At 34.8% G+C, this 22,949-nt stretch overlaps 1 protein-coding gene and 1 non-coding gene across 2 annotated transcripts in view; one reads left to right on the forward strand and one right to left on the reverse strand.

Moving 5' to 3' along the window:
• ECT2 (epithelial cell transforming 2) overlaps positions 1–22,949 on the forward strand; it is a 66,533-nt gene that overhangs the window by 560 nt on the left and 43,024 nt on the right. Inside the window, exons 2-14 of the mRNA XM_030822830.1 lie at positions 993–1,144; positions 1,778–1,857; positions 1,972–2,064; positions 3,465–3,647; positions 5,461–5,550; positions 6,642–6,749; positions 8,095–8,168; positions 8,875–9,005; positions 9,150–9,265; positions 9,369–9,431; positions 10,740–10,962; positions 15,496–15,632; positions 20,382–20,501. Coding sequence (XP_030678690.1) covers positions 1,015–1,144; positions 1,778–1,857; positions 1,972–2,064; positions 3,465–3,647; positions 5,461–5,550; positions 6,642–6,749; positions 8,095–8,168; positions 8,875–9,005; positions 9,150–9,265; positions 9,369–9,431; positions 10,740–10,962; positions 15,496–15,632; positions 20,382–20,501 — 1,548 coding nt within the window. The 5' untranslated portion in view covers positions 993–1,014. The remainder of the gene's footprint in view (positions 1–992; positions 1,145–1,777; positions 1,858–1,971; positions 2,065–3,464; positions 3,648–5,460; positions 5,551–6,641; positions 6,750–8,094; positions 8,169–8,874; positions 9,006–9,149; positions 9,266–9,368; positions 9,432–10,739; positions 10,963–15,495; positions 15,633–20,381; positions 20,502–22,949) is intronic.
• On the reverse strand, positions 17,766–17,894 carry LOC115837411. The gene has a single exon (XR_004032455.1). It is a non-coding gene; the product is annotated as a small nucleolar RNA SNORA72 (small nucleolar RNA).

A 22,949-nucleotide genomic window follows, 5' to 3' on the forward strand; every position in this document is an offset into this window, starting at 1 on the left:
ATGCATAATTGTTTTGTCAAACCTTTTAGGGGAGAGGTGTTTTTAAAGAATTATGGAAATACTGACAAGGGAGCAGCCCAATTATACAGGAGAGGTTTAGAGACATCCACAGAGGATGGGTCAAGAGTGATGATTGGGGGTTGGAAGACAAGCTAGGTGGAGAGTCGAGTACTAAATGCAAATAGATGTGATGTAAATTATGATTTGTGCGTGAAAAATAGCTGAGAAATTCATGTTGCTGTTGCATAGATTGTATAGGGACTGGGGTAGTTACAGATGGTGAGGGTGAATAGTTAGGCGGGGACCGAATTGTGAACTTGGTGGTGAATTTGGACTTGGACATATAAAGAGTACTTACAGAAGTTGTTAAGCAGGGAAGTGATATGGTCACATTTGTATTTAGGTGCATATTCCTGAAAACCATGTGGAGAGTGATTTCTAAAGAAAGTGATGATAAAGTTGTGTGGAGCTGTTTTATTAGACCAAGTGACCATTGTGGCATTGAGTGTATAGAGAAGGGGGGCCAGAGTCCAGAGATATTTGAGGGGGGATTGGTAGGAATTTTGGGGAGGGAAATGTGGGAGAGGAAAAAATAAGGATAGATCTCAGATTTTTGGCTAGGATTTTTGTGGGAGGTGTGTTATGGTGGTGTTATAAGTGAATATAGGAAGAAATTGGTTGAGGGCAAAGGTGTGGAGAAGGGAGGTAGAATAATATTTATGGCTACAGTTGAGTGTTTGTTGTATGTCTAGTAATGTTCTATGTGCTTTTGATACATTATTATTTTTATTATATTCCCATGAGTGAGGTATTGGTATGTTTATTTTACAGAAAAAGAAACTGAGGCTCAGAGAAAGTCAGTGACTTTCTTTGGTTCATTAAGAAAATGGGAAATAATACTTTTTATAAATTCTAGGTAAAAAGAGCCTCTAATACTTACTTTTGCCCAATGACCATTTTTATGTATTTTTATTCAAATTTTATTTTTTCAGCTGATTTAGAAGAATACAAATCATGGCTGAAAATAGTGTATTAACATCCACTACTGGGAGGACTAGCTTGGCAGACTCTTCCATTTTTGATTGTAAAGTTACTGAGATGTCCAAGGAAAACTTACTTATTGGATCTACTTCATATGTAGAAGGTAAACCTGTTACCTGCTTTAAAACAATCAATTTCTATTTTAATTCTAAACTTACTAGTGACTTTCTTATGATTTAATTTTAATACCAACCGTAATGCTAGAGCACAGGTATTAAGTAAATATTTGTTGACAGAATCCTTTTACACTATGTCATTTTTCTGATTATTATTTGGGTTATTTATATGCTTTGCAGCTTTGAAAAGGGAGGCATCTTAATTTGGATATTCCTTTTTCTGTATGTGAGGGCGGTCTAGTTACAGCACTGTTAGCTAGAAGTTATATAGTCATGCATGACTATATAACTACTTTTTCCTTTACCACTTTATAGATGGGTTTTTCCTAAAATTATATGCACTGTTGAGGAGGATGACTATGTAAGATAGCGCATTCTCTGGCTAGGAGGAATGCTGATGTTTGTATACCCTGCTACAATATGGTTTCTCTTTCTCTAAAGTGATATATGGCCAAATATTTTTGTAATAAGTTGGGAGTTGAGTCCTATTAAATTTAGAGAAAGTTATGATTCCCTCAAAGATGTAATACATACCAGATATAGCCAAAAGAGCGATAAGGAGCTACTGATTGTCATGTTAATACATGATAAACATATTGAAACATTTTAAATTTTAACAGAAGAGATGCCTCAGATTGAAACAAGAGTGATATTGGTTCAAGAAGCTGGAAAACAAGAAGAACTTATAAAAGCCTTAAAGGTATGGAGTTTTAGGTTTTAGTTTTTTTTTTTCTTGTAATGCAATTTTTCTTCCATCAGTGTGTAAATAGTTTCATAGCTTTCTTAACCTCATACTTAAGTCTCTTTTCCACAGACTATTAAAATAATGGAAGTCCCTGTTATAAAGATAAAAGAAAGTTGTCCTGGAAAATCGGATGAAAAATTAATAAAAAGTGTTATTAATATGGTAGGTCAAAGCAACTCATTGCATGTGGCATGCTGCACTTCCCTTGGTTGTATTATTCTACTTTCTGGTGATTGGAATTAGGCACAAGGTGTATTTTGTGCAATCTGAAGCTTAATGAATAGAAACTGTTTTATACATTTTAATTCCTTAGCTTCTTTTTTCTCATTAATTTTATATTTAGTCTAAATTCTTGCTGTATTTCCAAAATTATAAATCACAGTAATTTATAATCAGGGAATTTGCCCCAGCATATGAAATAATCTAATTCTGGAATCCATCTGTTTTAGTTTGCTAGGGCTGCCATAACAAAATACCACAGTTAATTGCTTAAACAGTAGAAATTTATTTTCTCACAGTTCTGGAGGCTAGAAGTCCAAGATTAAGGTGTGTGTAGGTTTAGTTTCTCTTGAGGCCTCTCGCCTTGGCTTGCAGTGTCCTTTTGCTGTCCTCACATGGCCTTTCTTCTATGTGTGCTTGCATCTGTGGTGTTTCCTCTTATTGGGACACCGGATTGGATTAGGGCCCACCCCTATGATCTCATTTAACCTTAATTACCTCTAAAGTCCTTATCTCCAAATATAGTCACATTCTAAGGACTTCATTCTTCATTCTAGGTTAGGGCTTCAACATGAATTTTGGGGGTACATAATTTAGCACATCACACCAGCCTTGCAAATAAAGTTCAAATAATTTACTGACCCATTTTGAGTTTAAAAAAATTTTTTTTTTTAATTTAACACAAGAGTTACAAGAGTTATATAGGTACTTTAGTATCTTCATTATTTTTCGTGGATGTATAAAGTGTTTACTGTAAGTAACTTGCCTTTTTATATCCTACATTTGCCATGCTGCAACTGCTACATGTTGCACATCTTTCTCATATATCTTACATATCCACTAAAATGATTATGCTGATTTTCCTTTCTGTAAGTATTAAGTGCTATAGTATTATTTTCCTATTTTTCTGAAGATAGTTAATTTGTACAGTAAGAACTTTATGTATGGTATCATTTTCTTGGTCAGTAGTGGATATCTTTCTAATGCATCTTGATATCAAAATGCATGTACTTAAAAACTTTAGCATTCTAATTTTATGGAACTTACACATACTCGATTTATGACTAATAAGTAATGTCAGAATTATGCCTTTATAATACTGATCTTTAAAATTTAAGAACTTAATTTGAATGGAGATATATATATGTAAAAATGTAAGTACGTAAAGGAATATGGTTGTTCATTAAGTGTAATGCTGATTATTGTGTGATAGAAACTTACTTTCTACAAATAGAAACATGTTAAAGTTGATATTGAATTGATTGTTAAGCCTTATTTAGAGAGACAGATGGATTATTTGATATATAAATAATTTTTATTTCTGCTAACTATATGATGAAAAGGACATTAAAGTGGGCTTTGTAAAGATGGAGTCAGTGGAAGAATTTGAAGGTTTGGATTCTCCAGAATTTGAAAATGTATTTGTAGTCACGGACTTTCAGGATTCTGTCTTTGATGACCTCTACAAGGCTGATTGTAGAGTTATTGGACCACCAGTTGTATTAAATTGTTCACAAAAAGGAGAGGTAAGCATATACATTTATTATGACTTTTCAAGTTTAAATTTTTATTAATGAATTTTAATTAGCAAAAAATTTATTTGGAAAAATCTCATTGATTGTTGAGAGCAAAATATTTAGAATAGGAATAATAGTGGCTATTCTAATGTGGTCCTTTAATTCCTGCATTTTAAACTTAGTAGTGAAAAGCTAAGGCCTTTGAAAGTTAAATAATGATAACTGTACATATGCATATACACAGACAAATACATAGTCTTTTTTTTGTTTTGTTTTTGAGATGGAGTCTTGCTCTGGGCCCAGGCTGGAGTGCAGTGGCACAATCTCGGCTCACTGCAAGCTCCACCTCCTGGGTTCACGCCATTCTCCTGCCTCAGCCTCCGGAGTAGCTGGGACTACAGGCGCCCGCCACCATGCTTGGCTAATTTTTTGTATTTTTAGTAGAGACGGGGTTTCACCATGTTAGCCAGGATGGTCTTGATCTCCTGACCTCGTGATCCACGCGCCTCGGACTCCCAAAGTGCTGGGATTACAGGCGTGAGCCACCGCGCCCGGCGTATACACAATCTTAATACCACAATGTCTTAGAGAAGATTACTTGGTTAAACCTGGGTTCCAGAAATTCATACATATACGTAAACTTTTATTTGTCTCAACACAGAACAGATGCCACAGTTCCATTTTTATCAGTTACTGTATAACTTAAAATTCAAAAATTATTTTAGCTTTTTGTATTTATTTATTTACTTAATAAATAAATACACGATCTCTGCTCACTGCAACCTCTGCTTTCCTGGGTTCAAGCGATTCTCCTGCCTCAGCCTCCCAAGTAGCTGGGACTGCAGGTGCATGCCACCACGCCTGGCTAAGTTTTTTCTATTTTTGGTAGAGACAGGATTTCACCATGTTGGCCAGGCTGGTCTCGAACTCCTGACCTCACGTGATCTTCCTGCCTCTGCCTCCCAAAGTGTTGAGATTACAGGCGTGAGCCACCGTGCCTGGCTGCTTTTTGTTTTTAAACAGCATTTCAGTATGAGTCGTATGAGAGTTAGTTCCTATTTGGTTTTATTGCTGTCTTAGCATTCTTAAGCTTTCCTTGTTTACTTAAAATTGCTTAGGTCTTTGTACTTCTATTGTTACACATGTTAGTCATAATAAGCACATGTTAACCTTTAATTCTCTAACATTTTGATTTGGAGTGGTTGGTTTCAAAACCCAAATAAACTTTGAAAGACCAAATTTTGAAAAATAATCTTATATAATGATGAAAATCAAATTTATTCTTTTATTACTTTTAAACCATTGTCTTTTATACACACACACACACACACACACACACACAACTGTTGGGTAAATTATTTACTGGATATCACCATTTATTAGCTTAAAGATTAGAATTATATTTGGTTTAAGTGTATGTATTATATTTACTCAGTGTTTATTATAAAATGCCTCTGACCTGTTTTAATAACATTAATTAGAATCATTTATAGTAGTGTATGGAGTCTGAAAACTTTGCTTATAGTCAGTACTTCATGTCTGTCAGAGTGCATTTAATATTTGTTTAATTTGCTGAGAGTAAAGTGTGTTTAGATTATGTATATTGCATATGATTAGGGAATCGCGAAATATTTTTATTGGGAAACTTGCAATCTGTCGTTTTGCTGTTTTTTTTTGTTGCATATTGAAAAAATGCCAGTAAATCTTTGGATTGGGAAAGTTGAATGGCAAGAGGAGAAATATATTTAGCTTGAGAAAGTTGTGTTGTATTTCCTACTAAAGAGAAAGCTCACATTTAAAATTGTTGTATCCTTCATTTCAGCCTTTGCCATTTTCATGTCGCCCGTTGTATTGTACAAGTATGATGAATCTAGTACTATGCTTTACTGGATTTAGGAAAAAAGAAGAACTAGTAAGTATTACGAAACAAATTCAAAGCATGTTTTTTACAGCAAAATAAAATTGGCGTTTTTTCCTTTTTAGTATTATGGTTTTATTTTTAAAATATTGAAGGATAACTTATTATGGCTATACCAGATTTTAAATTTTGTGAAGAAACAAATCCTGAAGAGCCTTATAAAGAGAGCAGTGTTTTGTCTAGGCTGGCTGATATGAATTAATAGAAAGATTTCATAGCAATTCTGTTTGACTGTCTTGTTACCATATTGGCTACGTTGGTTATTTAAAGTTTTTGTTTATACATTGCAATTTCTTGTTATACAAGTTCAGCCTTAAAGTATTCTATTGCCCTAGAGAATTCATAGAAAGTTCCTTTTTTATTTTTATTTTTTATTTTATTTTATTTTTTTTGAGACGAGTCTTGCTCTGTCACCCAGGCTGGAGTGCAGGGGCGCAATCTCGGCTCACTGCAAACTCCGCCTCCCAGGTTCACGCCATTCTCTTACTTCAGCCTCCCGAGCAGCTGGGACTACAGGCGCCCACCACCATGCCTGGCTAATTTTTTTTGTATTTTTAGTAGAGAGGTGGGGTTTCACCGTGTTAGCCAGGATGGTCTTGATCTCCTGACCTCATGATCCACTTGCCTGGGCCACCCGAAGTGCTGGGATTACATGCGTGAGCCACCGCGCCCGACCAGAAAGTTCTTTCTTTGGTTCACAATACTTTGTTGTTGGAACTGATGGGTATTACTCTGATTTTGTGGGAAGAGTCTTGATGTGATAAAACTTGGTATTTTTTAAAAAAAACCAATATATTTACGCAGTATGGTATTAAAAAGCAATATATTTAGGCCATAGGAAAGGCAGTTGTTTAACTTTTGTGTGAAATCTTTACTAATCCCACCTCTATAATTTTGCCTGTGTTAATAGGCAAACTCATCTTTTTTTATACTTATTTTGACATAAAATTTAATAGCTTTATAAAAATCCTGTATGTATTTTATAAATAGAAAGTATTTAGCAAATGCTAAATGAGGGGTAAACATAGTTTAAAATTTTGTTCAAATTAACCATAAAGTCAGTGTTGCTTAATTTTTCTTTTGAGGTCAGGTTGGTGACATTGGTCCATCACATGGGTGGAGTTATTCGAAAAGACTTTAATTCAAAAGTTACACATTTGGTGGCAAATTGTACACAAGGAGAAAAATTCAGGGTATGTAAATTTGGGTATTTTTGTGTATTTCAATACAGCATTATTTTGGCATGGGTTTAATAATAGCAGTCTTTTATCTATTTTTTCCACAATTAAAGAACAGAAACTCAATTTTTGCTATGAGTATATTTGGTAAAAAATTTTAAATCATAAGAGTGGTTAAGTTTTCTTTCTTGTCTTTTTTTTTTTTTTTTTTTTTTTTAAATAGAGATGGGGTCTTGCTCTGTTACCCAGGCTGCTTTCGAACTCCTGGGCTTAAGTGATCTTCCTGCCTTGGCCTCCCAAAGTGTTGAGATTACATACGTGAGCCACTAGGCCTGGCCAAGAGTGGTTAAGTTTTAAGTGGGAATGGAACTTGAGTGAGGTGTTGAAAGATGACTAGGATCGTGGGGGTTGGTAGATGAATAACATTGTGGGAATTGTGAAAGTAGGTAATTCACTCTTGTCTAAATGCTTTTTTTTTTTTTTTTTTGAGACTGAGTCTCTCTCTTGTCGCCCAGTCTGGAGTGCAGTGGCACCATCTTGGCTCACTGCAAGCTCCGCCTCCTGGGTTCACGCCATTCTCCTGCCTCAGCCTCCTGAGTAGCTGGGACTACAGGTGTGCGCCACCATGCCCGGCTGATTTTTGTAATTTTTATAGAGACAGGGTTTCACCATATTGGCCAGGGTGGTCTCAAACTCCCGACCTCAGGTGATCTGCCTGCCTCGGACTCCCAAAGTGTTGGGATTACAGGTGTGAGCCACTGCGCCTGGCCGTCTAAGTGCGCTTCATAAGAACAGAGCTCTGCTCTTATAAAGTGGTTCTAAGATTTAACTTGTGAATATTAGAATAGGAGAAAATACTCTTATTAGGATTGAATCTTAGTTTAAGATTATAGTTGAATGTCTTAGCAAGAGTTTATCATTTTTTCTTAGTCTACCTTAGTGTATTTGTGTAGCAAATGGTAATTTTAGTGTACTCTTCAATTTACCCTAAATATTTCAACTCATATATAAGGTTTTAGTGACTTAGTTGGATGTCTTCTTCTGTAGTGCCATCTTGAGGGTCATACTTTCAAGGAAGTAAACGTGAAGAAAGGAGAAATAGAAATTTAATAAAGATGAACTTCAGAGATACATTTATTTAAAATAAAATAAGGAAACAGTTTGGACACCATGGAACTTGTTTTGAAGTTATTTTACCCTAACTTGTATGATTGGAAGACAATTTGTTAATTTTTAAATTATTTTGTTACAAAGCAGATAGTGATCTACAACTGCAAAAAATTAAGTAGGTTAACTGTTTAGAACTTCCTTGAATGCAGTTATTTAAGGAGAAAATTCATTGTAATGTTTATATTTTTAGGTTGCTGTGAGTCTAGGTACTCCAATTATGAAGCCAGAATGGATTTATAAAGCTTGGGAAAGGCGGAATGAACAGTAAGTGTTTAGAAATTCAGTAGTTCATTATGTAAATTAAACATTCTGGTTTAAAGATAAATCCATGTGCTGAAAAAAGATAGAAAAAATGAACTCAGTCTGAGTAGCTTGAGGAATAAAATCTAGGAAGAACAAGTTATAAAAAATTAAAAATTGAAAGATATCTTTGATATCTTTGGATTTTACCTTGTGAAGTAATTTTGGCTATTACAAACATTCTGAAATTATTAGATAATAGCTAAATAATTCTGGGTATTTGGATTTTGTTACATATTTTTAAAATTTTGTGTTGTCTGGTTACATTTTAATTGGTGCTTGAAGTTTATTTCCTTGTTTTGCTTAGTTTTCCAAGCGCATGATTTCTTGCTGTGGCACTTCATTAAGATTTCATGAAAGTTATCATTACTTAGATTTCATGAAAGCCTTGGAACACAGTACATATAAATCTTCAAATAATAGAGAAGAAATTTGAATCTCTCAAAGCTTATCTGTGATCACATTTTGTCAGAAGTTACTTTTGGGATGACTGAGGACACATCATTTTTTTAAATTGAAGTTTTTGTGAACATTTCAGGACCAAATATTAAATAGTTTCAATAGATAGATTACGCTAAGACCTTGAAAATTACTGTAGGTTTGTAAATTGATATACCTAACACTTGAATTTAAGTTAAACTGGTTTTGGAAGAGTGTATTTTGTTTTTAGGGATTTCTGTGCAGCAGTTGATGACTTTAGAAATGAATTTAAAGTTCCTCCATTTCAAGATTGCATTTTAAGTTTCCTGGGATTTTCAGATGAAGAGAAAACCAATATGGAAGAAATGACTGAAATGCAAGGTAAAATTTAGCATAATGTAAAAGTTATATCTCTTTTAGTCCCTAGGCCTGCTTAATCACTTCCTGGTCAATATACCTCTTAAAAAATTTGGGTTTGGAAATAAGTAGCTTGGCTTATTTATGCTTATGTGCATTCCTTTTTAGGAGGTAAATATTTACCACTTGGAGATGAAAGATGCACTCACCTTGTAGTTGAAGAGAATATAATAAAAGATCTTCCCTTTGAACCTTCAAAGAAACTTTATGTTGTCAAGCAAGAGGCAAGTAATTCTAGAATGAGGTTGGTTTTTAAAAACACTATTAATAGCTTCTCTGATAAAATAAATGTAAACTGTTTATTAAAATGTTTTTTCTCTCACCTAGTGGTTCTGGGGAAGCATTCAAATGGATGCCCGAGCTGGAGAAACTATGTATTTATATGAAAAGGTATGCTTTTTAACCCCTTAGTTATTTGTTCTGTGAGCTTGATTGTTTGCAGATAACACTTTTCTGTCCGGAAGGTTTAGAGAGCATGTTTAGGAATTTCAGAATGATTAAAACAATTGGGATATCAAGTTATCTTAGTCTATGTAGATTTAAGTGGAACTATTCAATGTAATGTGTATTATTTTAACCTAATACGTTGTTCTGTGCGAATTCTTGGTGGTAACATTACGAACAAGAACATCTGTATCTTCAGAAACTTAGACTTTTAATGGAAAGATAGATTTGTACATAGTTACGATGGGGAATGATGTGTGCCGCAATTGAGTAATGTATTTTAGGTAGCCTCACTCAGAGACTCAAGAGGGAATCAAAAGGTCAAATAAATGTTGACCCAACTTACTAGGCCAACTAGGTAAGGACATTCGTTAGAACCCCAATTGGGAGAGGGTATGAAAGCTTTGAGAGTACATTAAAATAAGTAGTTTAGTATAGCTTTAAAATACAGTGTGGGAAGGAAGACCAACAGATAAAACTTAATGGATAGATAGAATCAAGAAGTTTTTAATACATTAATGAGCTTGGATATTATCCTATAAGTATTGGGAGCCATTGAAGAAGAATAAGGGGAGAGATGTCATTAAAAAGATGAGTTTGATAGTAGAATATCGTCAAGAAAAATCTAGCCTTTATGGTGAATCTTGGTGAAAAGTGGTATCATTCACCAAAATGACAAAGTTATGGAAGTAGGCTTTAAGGGAAGATTTACTTCAGTTTAGAATTTAATAACTTTGTGTGGAATATTGAAGATGAGTTGTTTCTGTAAAATCTATATAGTACCATATTGTATTCTCTTCAGACTCTTCGAAATGTAAAGTTCTTAGAGTTTAAAAAGTGTGCTTTAGATTTAGGGAGAGAACTCTTAAAAATCAAGTGTTATTCAGCACATAATTGGAAAGCATTGTGTCCAGGCACTGTGCTAGGGATACAGCAAACAGACTATGAATGGTCCCTGCCTTCGTGGAGTTTATGGGCTAATGAAGGAGCAGGTAGTAAACAAGTTTGCAGATGAAAATATAATGGTGATAGTGGCTATGAAGAAAAATGAGATGCTTGAGGTTAGACAATTACAGTGGTCTCTCGACTATTATGTTTTATGAGACTTTTGAATTGCCTGGTAGATAAGAGTGTAGGGTTATAAAATTATTGTGCAAAATCTAGATTGTCAGACTTGTAAATATATTTTTTTCTTGTTCCTGTCTCAGTTAAGAACCATGGAAGTAAATTGAGATTTTGTGCTTTTGATTACAGGCAAATACTCCTGAGCTCAAGAAATCAGTGTCAATGCTTTCTCTAAATACCCCTAACAGCAATCGCAAACGACGTCGTTTAAAAGAAACACTTGCTCAGCTTTCAAGAGAGACAGACGTGTCACCATTTCCTCCCCGTAAGCGCCCATCAGCTGAGCATTCCCTTTCCATAGGGTCACTCCTAGATATCTCCAACACACCAGAGTCTAGCATTAACTATGGAGGTAATTCACATTCTTAAAAACTTGTCTTTAAAGTTTAGTGGAATGGAATAATTGTTAGAATTTAGATAAATCCCTGATATAGTGAATATGAAAGTCTTTGCCTTTAATTACCTTTGTTCTAGCTGTAGAGAAAAGACACATGAATAGTTGAGCTTAATAATGTTGCAATTTAATGACTGCTTACTACATGCTAAATGCTTTATATGTTTTGTGTGTTTATAATAGATTTTATTATTCCTGTTTTACAGATGACTAAACTGAGATACAGAGAAGTTAAGTAATTTGTCCAGGGTCATATAACTAGAGAGTGATAGTACTGTTCAAAAAGCAAACAAAGTCACAGGGGAGGTCACATAAATTATGGAGAAAATAGGTAGAATGAAGTCAGAGAAGGATGAGTTCACTTTGTGCTGAACTGATACAGAAAGGCTCCTATAATTCTTCCTTGGTTATCAGTATTTTCCTCTCATTTTAATTTTTAGTCTGTAAACAAATGTGTTTTCTAGATTTAAGAAACAAAAAAATCAAAATCTCCTCCGGACCTCATGACACTTTTCATTTATTGTCCCATTTTTCTGTTCACTTTCACATCAGTATACTTAAAAGAATTACCTTGATCTATTGTCTCATTTCCTTGACTCTCATTGTCCTTTCAACCCATTCCAACTGATCTGCAGTCCTTGTTGGGGAGACAGTTTTTATGCATTCAACACATGATAACTACTCCTTTATGGACGCATTTTTTTTTTCTTTGCTTCTGTGATATTACTTACTCATTTCTCATTCTCCTTGGCCTAACTTCTTTTTTTCAATTCTAAATGTTGTATGTTCCTCCTGAGTCATTGTTTCTTCTCTATTGTACTCTCCCTAACTTATCTTAGTAAATTCTATGGTTTTGAAAAACATTTGTATGCCAATGACTCCCAAATTTGTCCTCTTCCCTGTCAAGCTACCTACTTTGTACTTTCTTGTCCATGTCTAATAGACATCTTAAACCTAAGATAACCAAATTAGAGCTTTGGATTCTGCCACTCTTAATTCCTCTGTTCCTTTGCTCCTCTTCATCAGTCTTTTCTGTAAAAAGGCTCTCTCTTAGATGATTGCAGTAGTCTCCTAAATAGTCTCTCCCTTTTAATTTGTGCTTTTCTATATGCAACACTTAGAAAAGTCTTTAAAAATATATAAATTAGATGATGCCACTCCTCTGCTTTAAAATCACTTAATGGCTTTCTGTTACTGTAGCTTTTAAGTCCCTATGTAATCTTGCCCTCATCTGCCTAATCTCATGTGGTATTATGTTCTCTAATAATGCCTGTACTCTCTAAGCTTCAGTCATACCATCTTTGTTATTCTTCAAATATTTTTAGTACATCCATACCTCAGGACTTTGTTACTTACTCTCTCTGCCTCGAGGAAATCTGAGTGGATTGTCTGTAAAGTTAAATCCCTCCACTCCTTTCTGCCAATCCTGTGACCTGGTAGTTTTTAGTAGTAGTTCTTAACGATAGAAATTATAGTACTTGTTTATTTCTTTATTATTTGATTTGCTTCAAATAAGTAATCTTTAAGAGAACATGAACCTTGTCTGTCTTCTGTGTTTATTCTCAGACCCTAGTATAAAGTGGGTATTCACTAAATACTTCAGGAAAGAATTGAAAGTGAATTCTTTCTGGGTTGGCCCAGAAAATTGAAATGAATTTGAGAATATAAAGAGGAGCAAATATACAGATAATAGCATACAAATTGAGTTTTTAGGGAATAATGGATAGATCAGTTTGCTTGGAATGTGGAGGAGTAATAGTTAAATTAAAAATGTTCATTGAGGCCTAATATTAGGTCACTTTCAAATAAGACTGTAATATCTGAACTGTATATTGTCATCAACAAGGAATTTTAGAAACTCCTTGAGCAGCAGAGAAATTGATTGAATAGATAATTCATAGAGAGTTGTTCTGAAGAATGATTAGAAGGAAGGCAGTTTGGAGACAGTCAGACCATGATGTAATCTATTACAATCGCTTTGGCCATGAAATAATAAGGTGCTGAACCAGAGTATGTGGTGGTTGGAAAGAAAAGTAAGAAGCACTGGAGAAATATTGGTAGAAGAAAGTAATAGGGAGGAAATAAAAAGAGATGAAGGCAAATTACTAATTTAAATGAAAGAAATGTTGCCTTGGCATAGATAGGAAGTTTATATTTCGGAGGGAGGTAGTGAAGTTTTAGAGAAATCCAAGTTACATTAAGGCAGAACTATCCAGTAAGCATTTGGAAAAGTTGAACCAGCTTGAGAGGGAGATCATGATTAGATCTGAGAATGTACTAGTTTTATAATCATAATGGACAATAGCATGGGATGGTAAGAGGAGAACATAAGGGACGGAAACTTGAATATGCATTTTAGGAGATGAGAAGAAAATGAACCACTGAGGTAAACAGATGTGACAACTATACTCATATATTAGGTGCTCTATAAAATAGATTCTCCAGTTTGTAGGTCATTGCCTAGACACAGAATAATTAAATTAGATCAGTGCATCTCAATTTTTTCCCGCTGAAGTATATTCTGTAATGGCAGAGGCTTCTGGGTCTGGTGAGTGTAGCCTAAAATAACGTTTGGCAAGTGGGAAATTTTTTTGAATTCTGTTTTCTTTAAAAAGCACTTGGGGGCTCGGTGCGGTGGCCCATGCCTGTAATCCCAGCACTTTGGGAGGTTGAGGAGGGCAGATCACGAGTTCAGGAGTTCGAGACCAGCCTGACCAACGTGGTGAAACCCCATCTCTACTAAAAATACAAAAATCAGCAGGGTGTGGTGGTGTGCGCCTGTAATCCCAGCTACTCACGAGACTGAGGTAGGAGAATCACTTCAACCCGGGAAGTGGACGTTGCAGTGAGCCAAGATGGCACCACTGCACTCCAGCCTGGGGGACAGAGTGAGTCTCCATCTCCAAAAAAAAAGCACTCAGAACTCCATAGTACATAATTGTTTTCATATAAAAGCATTTGAAATTGTTTATCATTGAGTAAAATTGATGTGCTGGAAATATATATTATGGTTCTTTGTCACCTATTTCTATTTTATGTCATACATTCCTTTTCCTATTGAAAAACTTGCTATTAGGTGCTTCTATATCTAATGTTATTCTAACCATATTAACAGTAAGAAAACATATTTTAAGCTTTTATACATTAAAAAGATATATATAAAAAGATATAGATCTATATATCTATAGATATGTGTATAGAATTTTTTTTGTTTTTTGAGACGGAGTCTCGCTTGGTCGCCAGGCTGGAGTGCAGTGGCCTGGGAGTGTGGTGGTGGGATCTAGGCTCACTGCAACCTCCACCTCCTGGGTTCAAGCAATTCTCCTGCCTCAGCCTCCCGAGTAGCTGGGATTACAGGCATGTACCACCACGCCCAGCTAATTTTTGTATTTTTAGTAGAGATGAGGTTTCACCATGTTGGCCAGGCTGGCCTCGAACTCCTGACCTCAAGTGATCTGTCTGCCTTGGCCTCCCAAAGTGTTGGGATTACAGGAGTGAGCCACCGTGCCCGGCTGCAAATTTTTTTCTTTCATGAAATGTATATGAAATACACTGTTGCATCCTCCTTCCACTCTGTACTGGTTGTTTTATATTGCGTTAAGATAGTTTGAACTAACAAAGAATTTTCAGTTACTATTGGGTTTTTTTGGGGGGACTTCTTTTTGACATATGTATATGACAAGTTTTCGTTATTGTAATTGTGTAATCACAACAACCTTTTCCTCCTTTTTACATGTAAGTATTTTTACATCCCTCTTTCTATTTTATTATTTTAGCTGTACAAAGATTCCTATACCTTTTACCCAGATTTCCCAAAGGGACATATTCTGCCATGTTTGCTTTAGCATTCATTCAGTCAAAATCTCTCCTTTTCTAAACACAGATGTAATACACACGTGCACATGTATTTTTAATATCTATACTGTTTGAGAGTAAGCTGCAGACATGATGTGCCTTTAGCTCTAAGTACTTAAATGTCTATTTCCTATGATAGAGACACTTTTCTTAAATAACTACATTACTTATTACAGTATTATAGTAAGGAAATTAACATTAATACTATGAACTATTTTGTAGACCTCAGATTTCATCAGTTATCCTAAAAAGTCTTAATATTCTTTTTAGCAAAAGGAAAAAGTTTTTTTCTTTTTGATCTATGATCCAATCCAGGATACACATTTGTTAGGTTGTCTCTCTCTAGTCTTCTCTAACCTGGAACAGTTCCTTAGTCTTTCTTTGTTTTTAATAACCTTGACATTTTTGAAGAGTACAGGCTGTTTGGTGGAATGCCTACCAACTGGAGTCAGTGATATTTTTGACCGTTATTTTTTTCTGGCCTTAGCCTATGAGAAAACAATTTTTTATTGGAAATTTGTATGCTGGTACATTTATAAGAATAGGTTTTGTGTCCTTTTTATCTTGTTAAGTCTGCATAATGTTTGGTATTTATATTTGGCTTCCATTAAATCTTTCCACCTTTTAACGTTTCAGACACCCCAAAGTCTTGTACTAAGTCTTCTAAAAACTCCACTCCAGTTCCTTCAAAGCAGTCAGCAAGGTGGCAAGTTGCAAAAGAGCTTTATCAAACTGAAAGTAATTATGTTAATATATTGGCAACAATTATTCAGGTAAGTATGAGTTTGATTGGAAAATGAGTTCTGTTCCAGTGTTCCTAAGTAAAAAAATCTAGGTGATATTGTTTCTTACAAGAAAATTATATAAACATAGAATTTGAACATGGATGTTAAAAATGGAATTATGTGACAAAAACTGCTGTTAGGGAAATGTCATAACTGTAGTATTACCTTTTATTTATCCAGAATAGCACCATTTTTAATAATTACTTTAAAGAGAACAGAACTCAGTAGATGATCTCGGTATCAAGTTTAATTCAGAATTTTGCAGGTTCCTTGTCAAGATACTGCATTTATATTTGGAAGTGATAGATAACTTTTTCTGAAAGTATGGGTTCTAAGAGTCATTGCTTTGTTTTTAGTACTGTATATATGTGAAAAACATTGCCTATACAATAGCAATGAAGCATAACAGTGTTGATATAAGTAATTTTTTTCAGTAATCATTTCATGTGACTTATGAAATATGCAGTGGTTAGTCATAAATAGATGTTAACTCATTGCTTACCAATATTAAAATGTACTATAAAGTTATTTCTGAAGAAAACAGCTCTAATGAATCCTTGTAGGATGAGATTATAGAAGATATTAAGGAATAAACTGAAATTTAACATTCTGAAAGACAATAATAGGCCATTATGTTGGCATCTGTAGAAAGAAGGAAGAAATCTGTTTTAGGTAATGAAAGAGATAGGTTGACATACTGTTAAGAAAATGAAGTTGGTAACACCAAGCTTATCTTTCAATAGAAAACAATATGGAGTTTCTGATTTGGGTTTAGTTTTTAATTGACCTTTATTTGAATTCATAAAATAACTCATTAAGGTCCAGTTTAATAGCCTTTAAGTTGCTTGTACCATTGATAAAATACATGGATAAGACATGGAAAGACTTCTTACTTGATGGTCATAGAGGTTATTTTTCACGGTTAATTATTTGTTTAGCAGCAGTCAAGGTTTTATGAGGTTCTTTGCTGTATTAGATTTATTTTAAGTCACCTTTGCTCTTCCTTCTCAAAGGAAATCACTCTAGATAGATGAGTTTCTTGTTGAAGTTTTTATAATGATTCAAAATGTGGTTGAGTAGCAAAAAATCCCTTTGGCATATACTATTCGTGTACTTTAGTAGCATTTATTGCTTAGAAATGTAAATTCTTTCAAGCCATGGTAAAATGCATTGAAGTTTCAGAATTCTAATTTGCATATCAATTAAATTCACTAAAACTCCTTTTAAAAAAGCTCATGAAATTATTAGACTGGAGAAAGTTTCATACCACTTTGCTTAGTATAAACTCGTCAAAGGTTTGTTTAAAAGATTGTGGCCTAAATTCGTGATGGTATTCTCTCTTTAAAACCTTTTTTTTTTGTACAGACGGGGTCTTGCTATGTTGCCCAGGGTGGTCTCAAACTCCTGTGCTCAAGCGATCCTCCTGCCTCAGCCTCCCAAAGTGTTGTAATTACAGGCCTGAGCCACTGCACCCCGCCCATGATAATATTCTCATTAAAGAACTTTGTTTTAGGACTGATATTTTCCTTTTTGGGGGGATAGGATTTGGAATAACTTAATTATAACTTATCCTCAAAATTAAATGAATATCCAGAGGCTTCTTTATTTATTCCACATACTACTTGGATGCCTAATTAATATAAAGTACTGTGCTAAGTGTTAAAGATTTTTTTTTCTTTTAAAGAACTTTATACTAGAAGAGGAGATAAAACGTACACAATTATAATTACCAAATGGAAGGTATCAGCATAATAAAGGAGTTAAGGTATTAGATTTGTAAAGTGAGAGTTTTACTACTCGTTTAGTTTAGGGAAGGTATTGGGCTGGAATTTTCTGTGTGTTGTGCATCAGAAAAAGCTTCATACAGAAGGTAATGATTGAAGTGAACTTTTTTTTCTAGAAAAATAAGTAATTTTACAGTTTATTTAATGGCAACTGGTACAGATGAAATTTCCTCCCTTTGGTAATGCCTTTTTTTGACAGAAGTTTCCAAATTAGCACTGATTATTTGCAAAAGTTATTAGATTAGCTGTACTATCATTTTCCTTAAAGTTGACTAAAGGTAACCTAGAATCACAGCCCTTAGATGGTCATACAAAATGATCATATAAGTCAGAGCTGTTTTATCACCAGCATTTATAAAAACAGACCTAGGGAAAGGTAGGTCCGAGGCACATGCATGGTCTTCATATAGTGAATGTTTAGCTTGTTGTTACTATTATAAAATCAAAACAGTGAGAATATTCACAATGAAGTGAATTTTAAAATATGAATATGATTGGTACAAGTGGAGGATATAGATGAGAAGTCTCTTTGAGACTGAGTAAACAATACAAGTGATCATTCTGTATTATCAATAGCAAGGGTGTGGTAGGCATATAGATACAGTGAAAGTTGAGATGAGATGGCCTATACCAATCTAGAGAAGGCCTTTGAGTGGTGTGCTATGTTATCTAAGCTATAGAATACTTTTTTTATGAGACGAGAGATCAATAATATCTGACTTGCATTTCAGAAAGGTAACTTGGTTCACTTTGAAGGAGGAATTCAAGAGGGGAAATTGGGGAATCAGTGATAACAATTTGGAGGCTATTTCAGCAGTTGTGAGAGATTTTGAAGATCTGAACTTTTTAGGATAGTATCAGTGTTGATAAGAGGATAGATTTGAGAAATATTGGAAAAATAGAATCTTTCATTGTGGTTTCAGTTTTCATTTTCATACTGACTAATGATGTTGAACATATTGTCTTCATTTGACATCTGTATATCTTTTTTGTTGAAATAACTGTTCATATTTTTTGCCCACTTTTAAATTGGGTTGTTCCCTTTTGAGTTTTGAGAATTCTTTCTTTAAAATTTTTGAGATAGGGTCTCACTCTGTTGCCCAGGCTGGAGTGCAGTGGTGCAATCTTGGTTTGGCTCACTGCAGCCTCCACCTTCTGGGTTCAAGTGATTCTCCCACCTCAGCCTCCCTAGCACTTGGGACTACAGGCATGTGCCACCACACCCGGCTCATTTTTGTATCTTTTGGTAGAGATGGGGTTTCACCATGTTGGCCAGGCTGGGAGAATTATTATTACTATTTTTTTTGAGACTGAGTCTTGCTCTGTCGCCCAGGCTGGAGTGCAGAGTGCCTCCCAAGTTCACCCCATTCTCCTGCCTCAGCCTCCCGAGTAGCTGGGACTACAGGCACCTGCCACCACACCTGGCTAATTTTGTTTTTGTATTTTTAGTAGAGATGGGGTTTCACCATCTTAGGCAAGATGATCTTGATCTCCCGACCTCGCGATCCGCCCACCTTGGCCTCTCAAAGTGCTGGGATTACATGGGTAACCACTGTGCCCGGCCGAGAATTCTTTATATATTGTGGATACTAGTCCTTTGTCAAACATGACTTGCAAATACTTTTTTGTCATTCATAGTGTATTTTTTTAATTCTCTCAAGTGTCTTTTGCTGAAGAAAAGTAAATTTTTATTCAAGTCTAATTTAACAGTTTTTTCATTCATAGATTGTGATATCATATATGAGAACGCTTTACCTAAGTTTAAGTCATGAAAATTTTCTCTTCTGTTTTATAGTTTTAGGTTTTTTGTTTATGTCCGTGACCCATTTTGAGTTAATTTTTGTATAAAGTGTTATATTTAGGCTGTGATTCATTTTTTGCTTATGGCAGATAGTATTGTAATACCATTTTTTGAAAGACTATCCTTTTGCATTGAATTGCTTTTGTACCTTTGCCTAAAATTACTTGGCCATATTTGCATGAGTTTGTTTCTGAATTATCTGTTTTATTGATCTATGTATGTTTCTCCCCTCATGAATACCATATAGTCTAGAACACTACAGCTTTGTAGTAAGAAGCTTCTTTGCTTTTCCATATAAATTTTTAGAATCAGGTTTTCTATATCTGCAAAAAGTCCTGGAACTTTGGCGCTAAATTTATAAATCAATTTGAGGGAGAATTGACATTCTTACTGTGTTGATTCTTTCAATCCATGACCATCTGTCTACATTTATTTAGGTCGTCTTTGATTTATTTCATCAGTATTTAGCATCATGAACATATTATATTGATACTTAAGTATTTTAATTTTTTATTGTGATACTATTTAAATTATATTTTCCATTTGTAAGTTACTGGTATATAGAAGTAAAATTGATTTGTGTCTGTGCATGCATATGCATGCACTGACCTTGTATCTTATGGCCTTGCCAAACTCATTTATTAGTTCTTAGTTTTTTTCTTTTACTTTTTAGATTGATACGAGCAGCAACATATATACAAACAGATCTTCTAGCTTCAAATCCAGTCTTTCCCCCAAGCCAAGCTTCTACACTAACAATTTTAAAACATTTAGCACATATATTAAATATGTCTGGAGGCAACAGATTGCTTGTTGCTTTCATCTTTAGTAACTTGAATACAAAAGTAGAAATTACTCTTGTATCATACTAACAATTTTAATGATTGATTGCAAAACTGTGTGAACTTTTATTTGCTTCTAATGACATTTCATGACAAGAGCATATGTATATACATATACACAGGTATATAAATGGAGTACATAAATAGAATAAAATAGAATAGAAAATATGGGGAAAATGTCTCAAATTTAGGGAGAGTATTTTTTATTATTACTTCCTTCTCTATTAATATCTTGTGTCTCCTTTATCACTGTCTATATTTTAGCTCTTTTTCACGCAGTCTACTTAAACTAGTTTTTTTTCTCATTTAGTTATTTCAAATACCATTGGAAGAGGAAGGACAACGTGGTGGACCTATCCTTGCCCCAGAGGAGATTAAGACTATTTTTGGTAGCATCCCAGATATCTTTGATGTACACACTAAGATAAAGGTAAATTTGTATATGTTAGATTGATAGTAATTTTTTTCAGATTGTACATATTTATTATGATCTTTGAGGTACTTCTGGTCAGCTAAATAAGTTTTGTATGTAAAACTTCTTATTCCTTTATTAGTTCCTTTGAATCATTTGTCTCTTTGTTCCAGTGCCTCATAATGTTTGTTGTTTGCTTTTGAGACAGTCTCACTCTGTCACTCAGGTTTTAGTGCATTGACGTGATCTTGGCTCACAGTAACCTCTGCCACCTGGGCTCAAGCAATTCTCCCGCTGCCCAAAAGTCCTGAGCAGCTGGGACCACAGGCATGTGCCACCATCCCAGCTAATTTTTATATTTTTTTGTAGAGATGGGTTTTGTCATGCTACCCAGGCTGGTTTCGAACTCCTGACCTCAAGTGATCCACCCGCCTCAGCCTCCCAAAGTGTGGGGATCATAGGTGTGAGCCACCGTGCCCTGCCTTTTTTTTTTTTTTTTCGAGATGGAGAATACTCTGGCACCCAGGCTAGCGTGCAGTGGCCTGCTCATGACTTACTGCAACCTTGACCTCCTGGGCTCAAGTGATTCTCCCACCTCAGCCTCTCCCGAAGTAACGGATTACAGTTGCATGCAGCCATGCCAGGCTAATTTTTTTAAAAAAGTGTTTTGTAGAGACAGGGCAGGGTCTTGCTGTGTTGCCCAGGCTGGTCTCAAACTCCTGGACTCAACTGATCTTCCTGCCTTAGCCTCTCAGAGTGCTAGGATTACAGCCATGAGCCATTGCACCTAACCTTTGTTTGCTGTTTTTTTATTTTCAGTTAATCCTACAAACAAGTAATTAAGGCTTTATGAAATCTATTCTGTAGAGACATGTGACTCCCAGTACTATTTTTCTTATGTTCCTATTGTTTTTACTCTTGGGGTGTATATTTTTGTTTTGCTTTGGCTTGTTTTGAAAACTCTAAACCTCTAATGGACTTAGAGTTCATTTAAGTCCCTTCTCCATTTATAGGTAGGTAAATGCCAAAAGTATTGAGACAATGCTGTCCTATTTGGTGAAGGGCCTGTGATTTCCAGGTGTCAATCTCTTACACTAAAATAATTCCTGGACAGATTTAGCTGAACTCTTAAACTACTTTTTAAGTAAGTAGTTTAGTTATATTTCCTCTTATTTTACCTATGTAGTACTTGAGCAAAGTTGATCAGTTTTCTTTTCAAAATAACTCACATTAATGTTTATGCCACATTCCAGTAAAAGAACCAATCTGAATTACTGGATATTTTCAAATATATAAGATTGTTTTTTATTTTAGTATACATTATAAACAAAAAATAGCAGATCTATAAATTATTAAAAATGATATTTACCAATTGCTTGTATTTTGTGTTTTATCAGTATTGCTGATCATATTTCAGTTAATTTCTAGATCTAAAGAGAACTCTGAGGGAATCTTTGTTTAAAAAGCTTAGAAAGCTAGAGAGTTTCAGGCTAGTTAATCGTATTCCAATTAGGATTCTGAATTTTTGAAGAGGAAAGTACTTTTGGAATATTTTTTGTTTTGTAAGAATTACTGAGTGGCACAAAAGCAGAATGGAAGGTCAAGTAGGTTTTGTGGATTTTTTTTTTTTTTTTTTTTTTTGAGGTGGAGTCTCACGCTGTCACCCAGGCTGGAGTGCAGTGGTGCGATCTTGGCTAACTGCAACCTCTGCCTCCTGGGTTCAGGTGATTCTCCTGCCTCACCCTCCCGAGTAGCTGGGACTACAGGCATGCACCACCATACCTGAATAATTTTTGTATATTTAGTGGATCTGGGATTCTGCCATGCTGACCAGGCTGGTCTTGAACTCCTGACCTCAAGTGATCTGCCCGCCTCGACCTCCCAAGGTGCTGGGATTACAGGCATAAGCCACTGTGACTGGCCTGTCAAGTAGGTGTTTATCTTGGTGTTTTGCCGCTAACTTTGTGGATCAATTTGAATTTGTGTCAGTTATTTAGCTAGTCTGGACACCCTTCTATGACAAAATGTGTTATTTTATGTTTGCAGAGTCATAACCTTAATTTAGAAAATCATATTCTTTGATTCAGTGAAGCTTTGAAAATTTGTCACCCTTTAGTTTTCTCAAGTGTAGCTTAATTCTTTAAGCTTCTTCTGTAAGATGGTACTTCAACTATTAGTTTTTCAGTTTTTTCTTTTTTTTTTTGTCATCTAGGCTGGAGTGCAGTGGCCTGATCTGAGCTCACTGCAACTATTTGTTTTTTTTAGCTGATTTCAGGTTTGTCAAATATTTAAAAATTTTAAAGCTTATGTTCCTTTCTACCGTGAAACGAGTACGTGCCGTAAAACATTTGTAAAACTCAAGAGAAAAGGAAAAAGGGAGAGAAATACCCATAATTCCATTATCCAAATATGTCTAAAATTTTGGGTTTTTTTCTTTATCCTTGTAATACATAGCAGTTTTTTTTC

The sequence above is a fragment of the Nomascus leucogenys genome, chromosome 11, assembly GCF_006542625.1.
Source record: "Nomascus leucogenys isolate Asia chromosome 11, Asia_NLE_v1, whole genome shotgun sequence".
In the NCBI taxonomy this organism is placed as follows: domain Eukaryota; kingdom Metazoa; phylum Chordata; class Mammalia; order Primates; family Hylobatidae; genus Nomascus; species Nomascus leucogenys.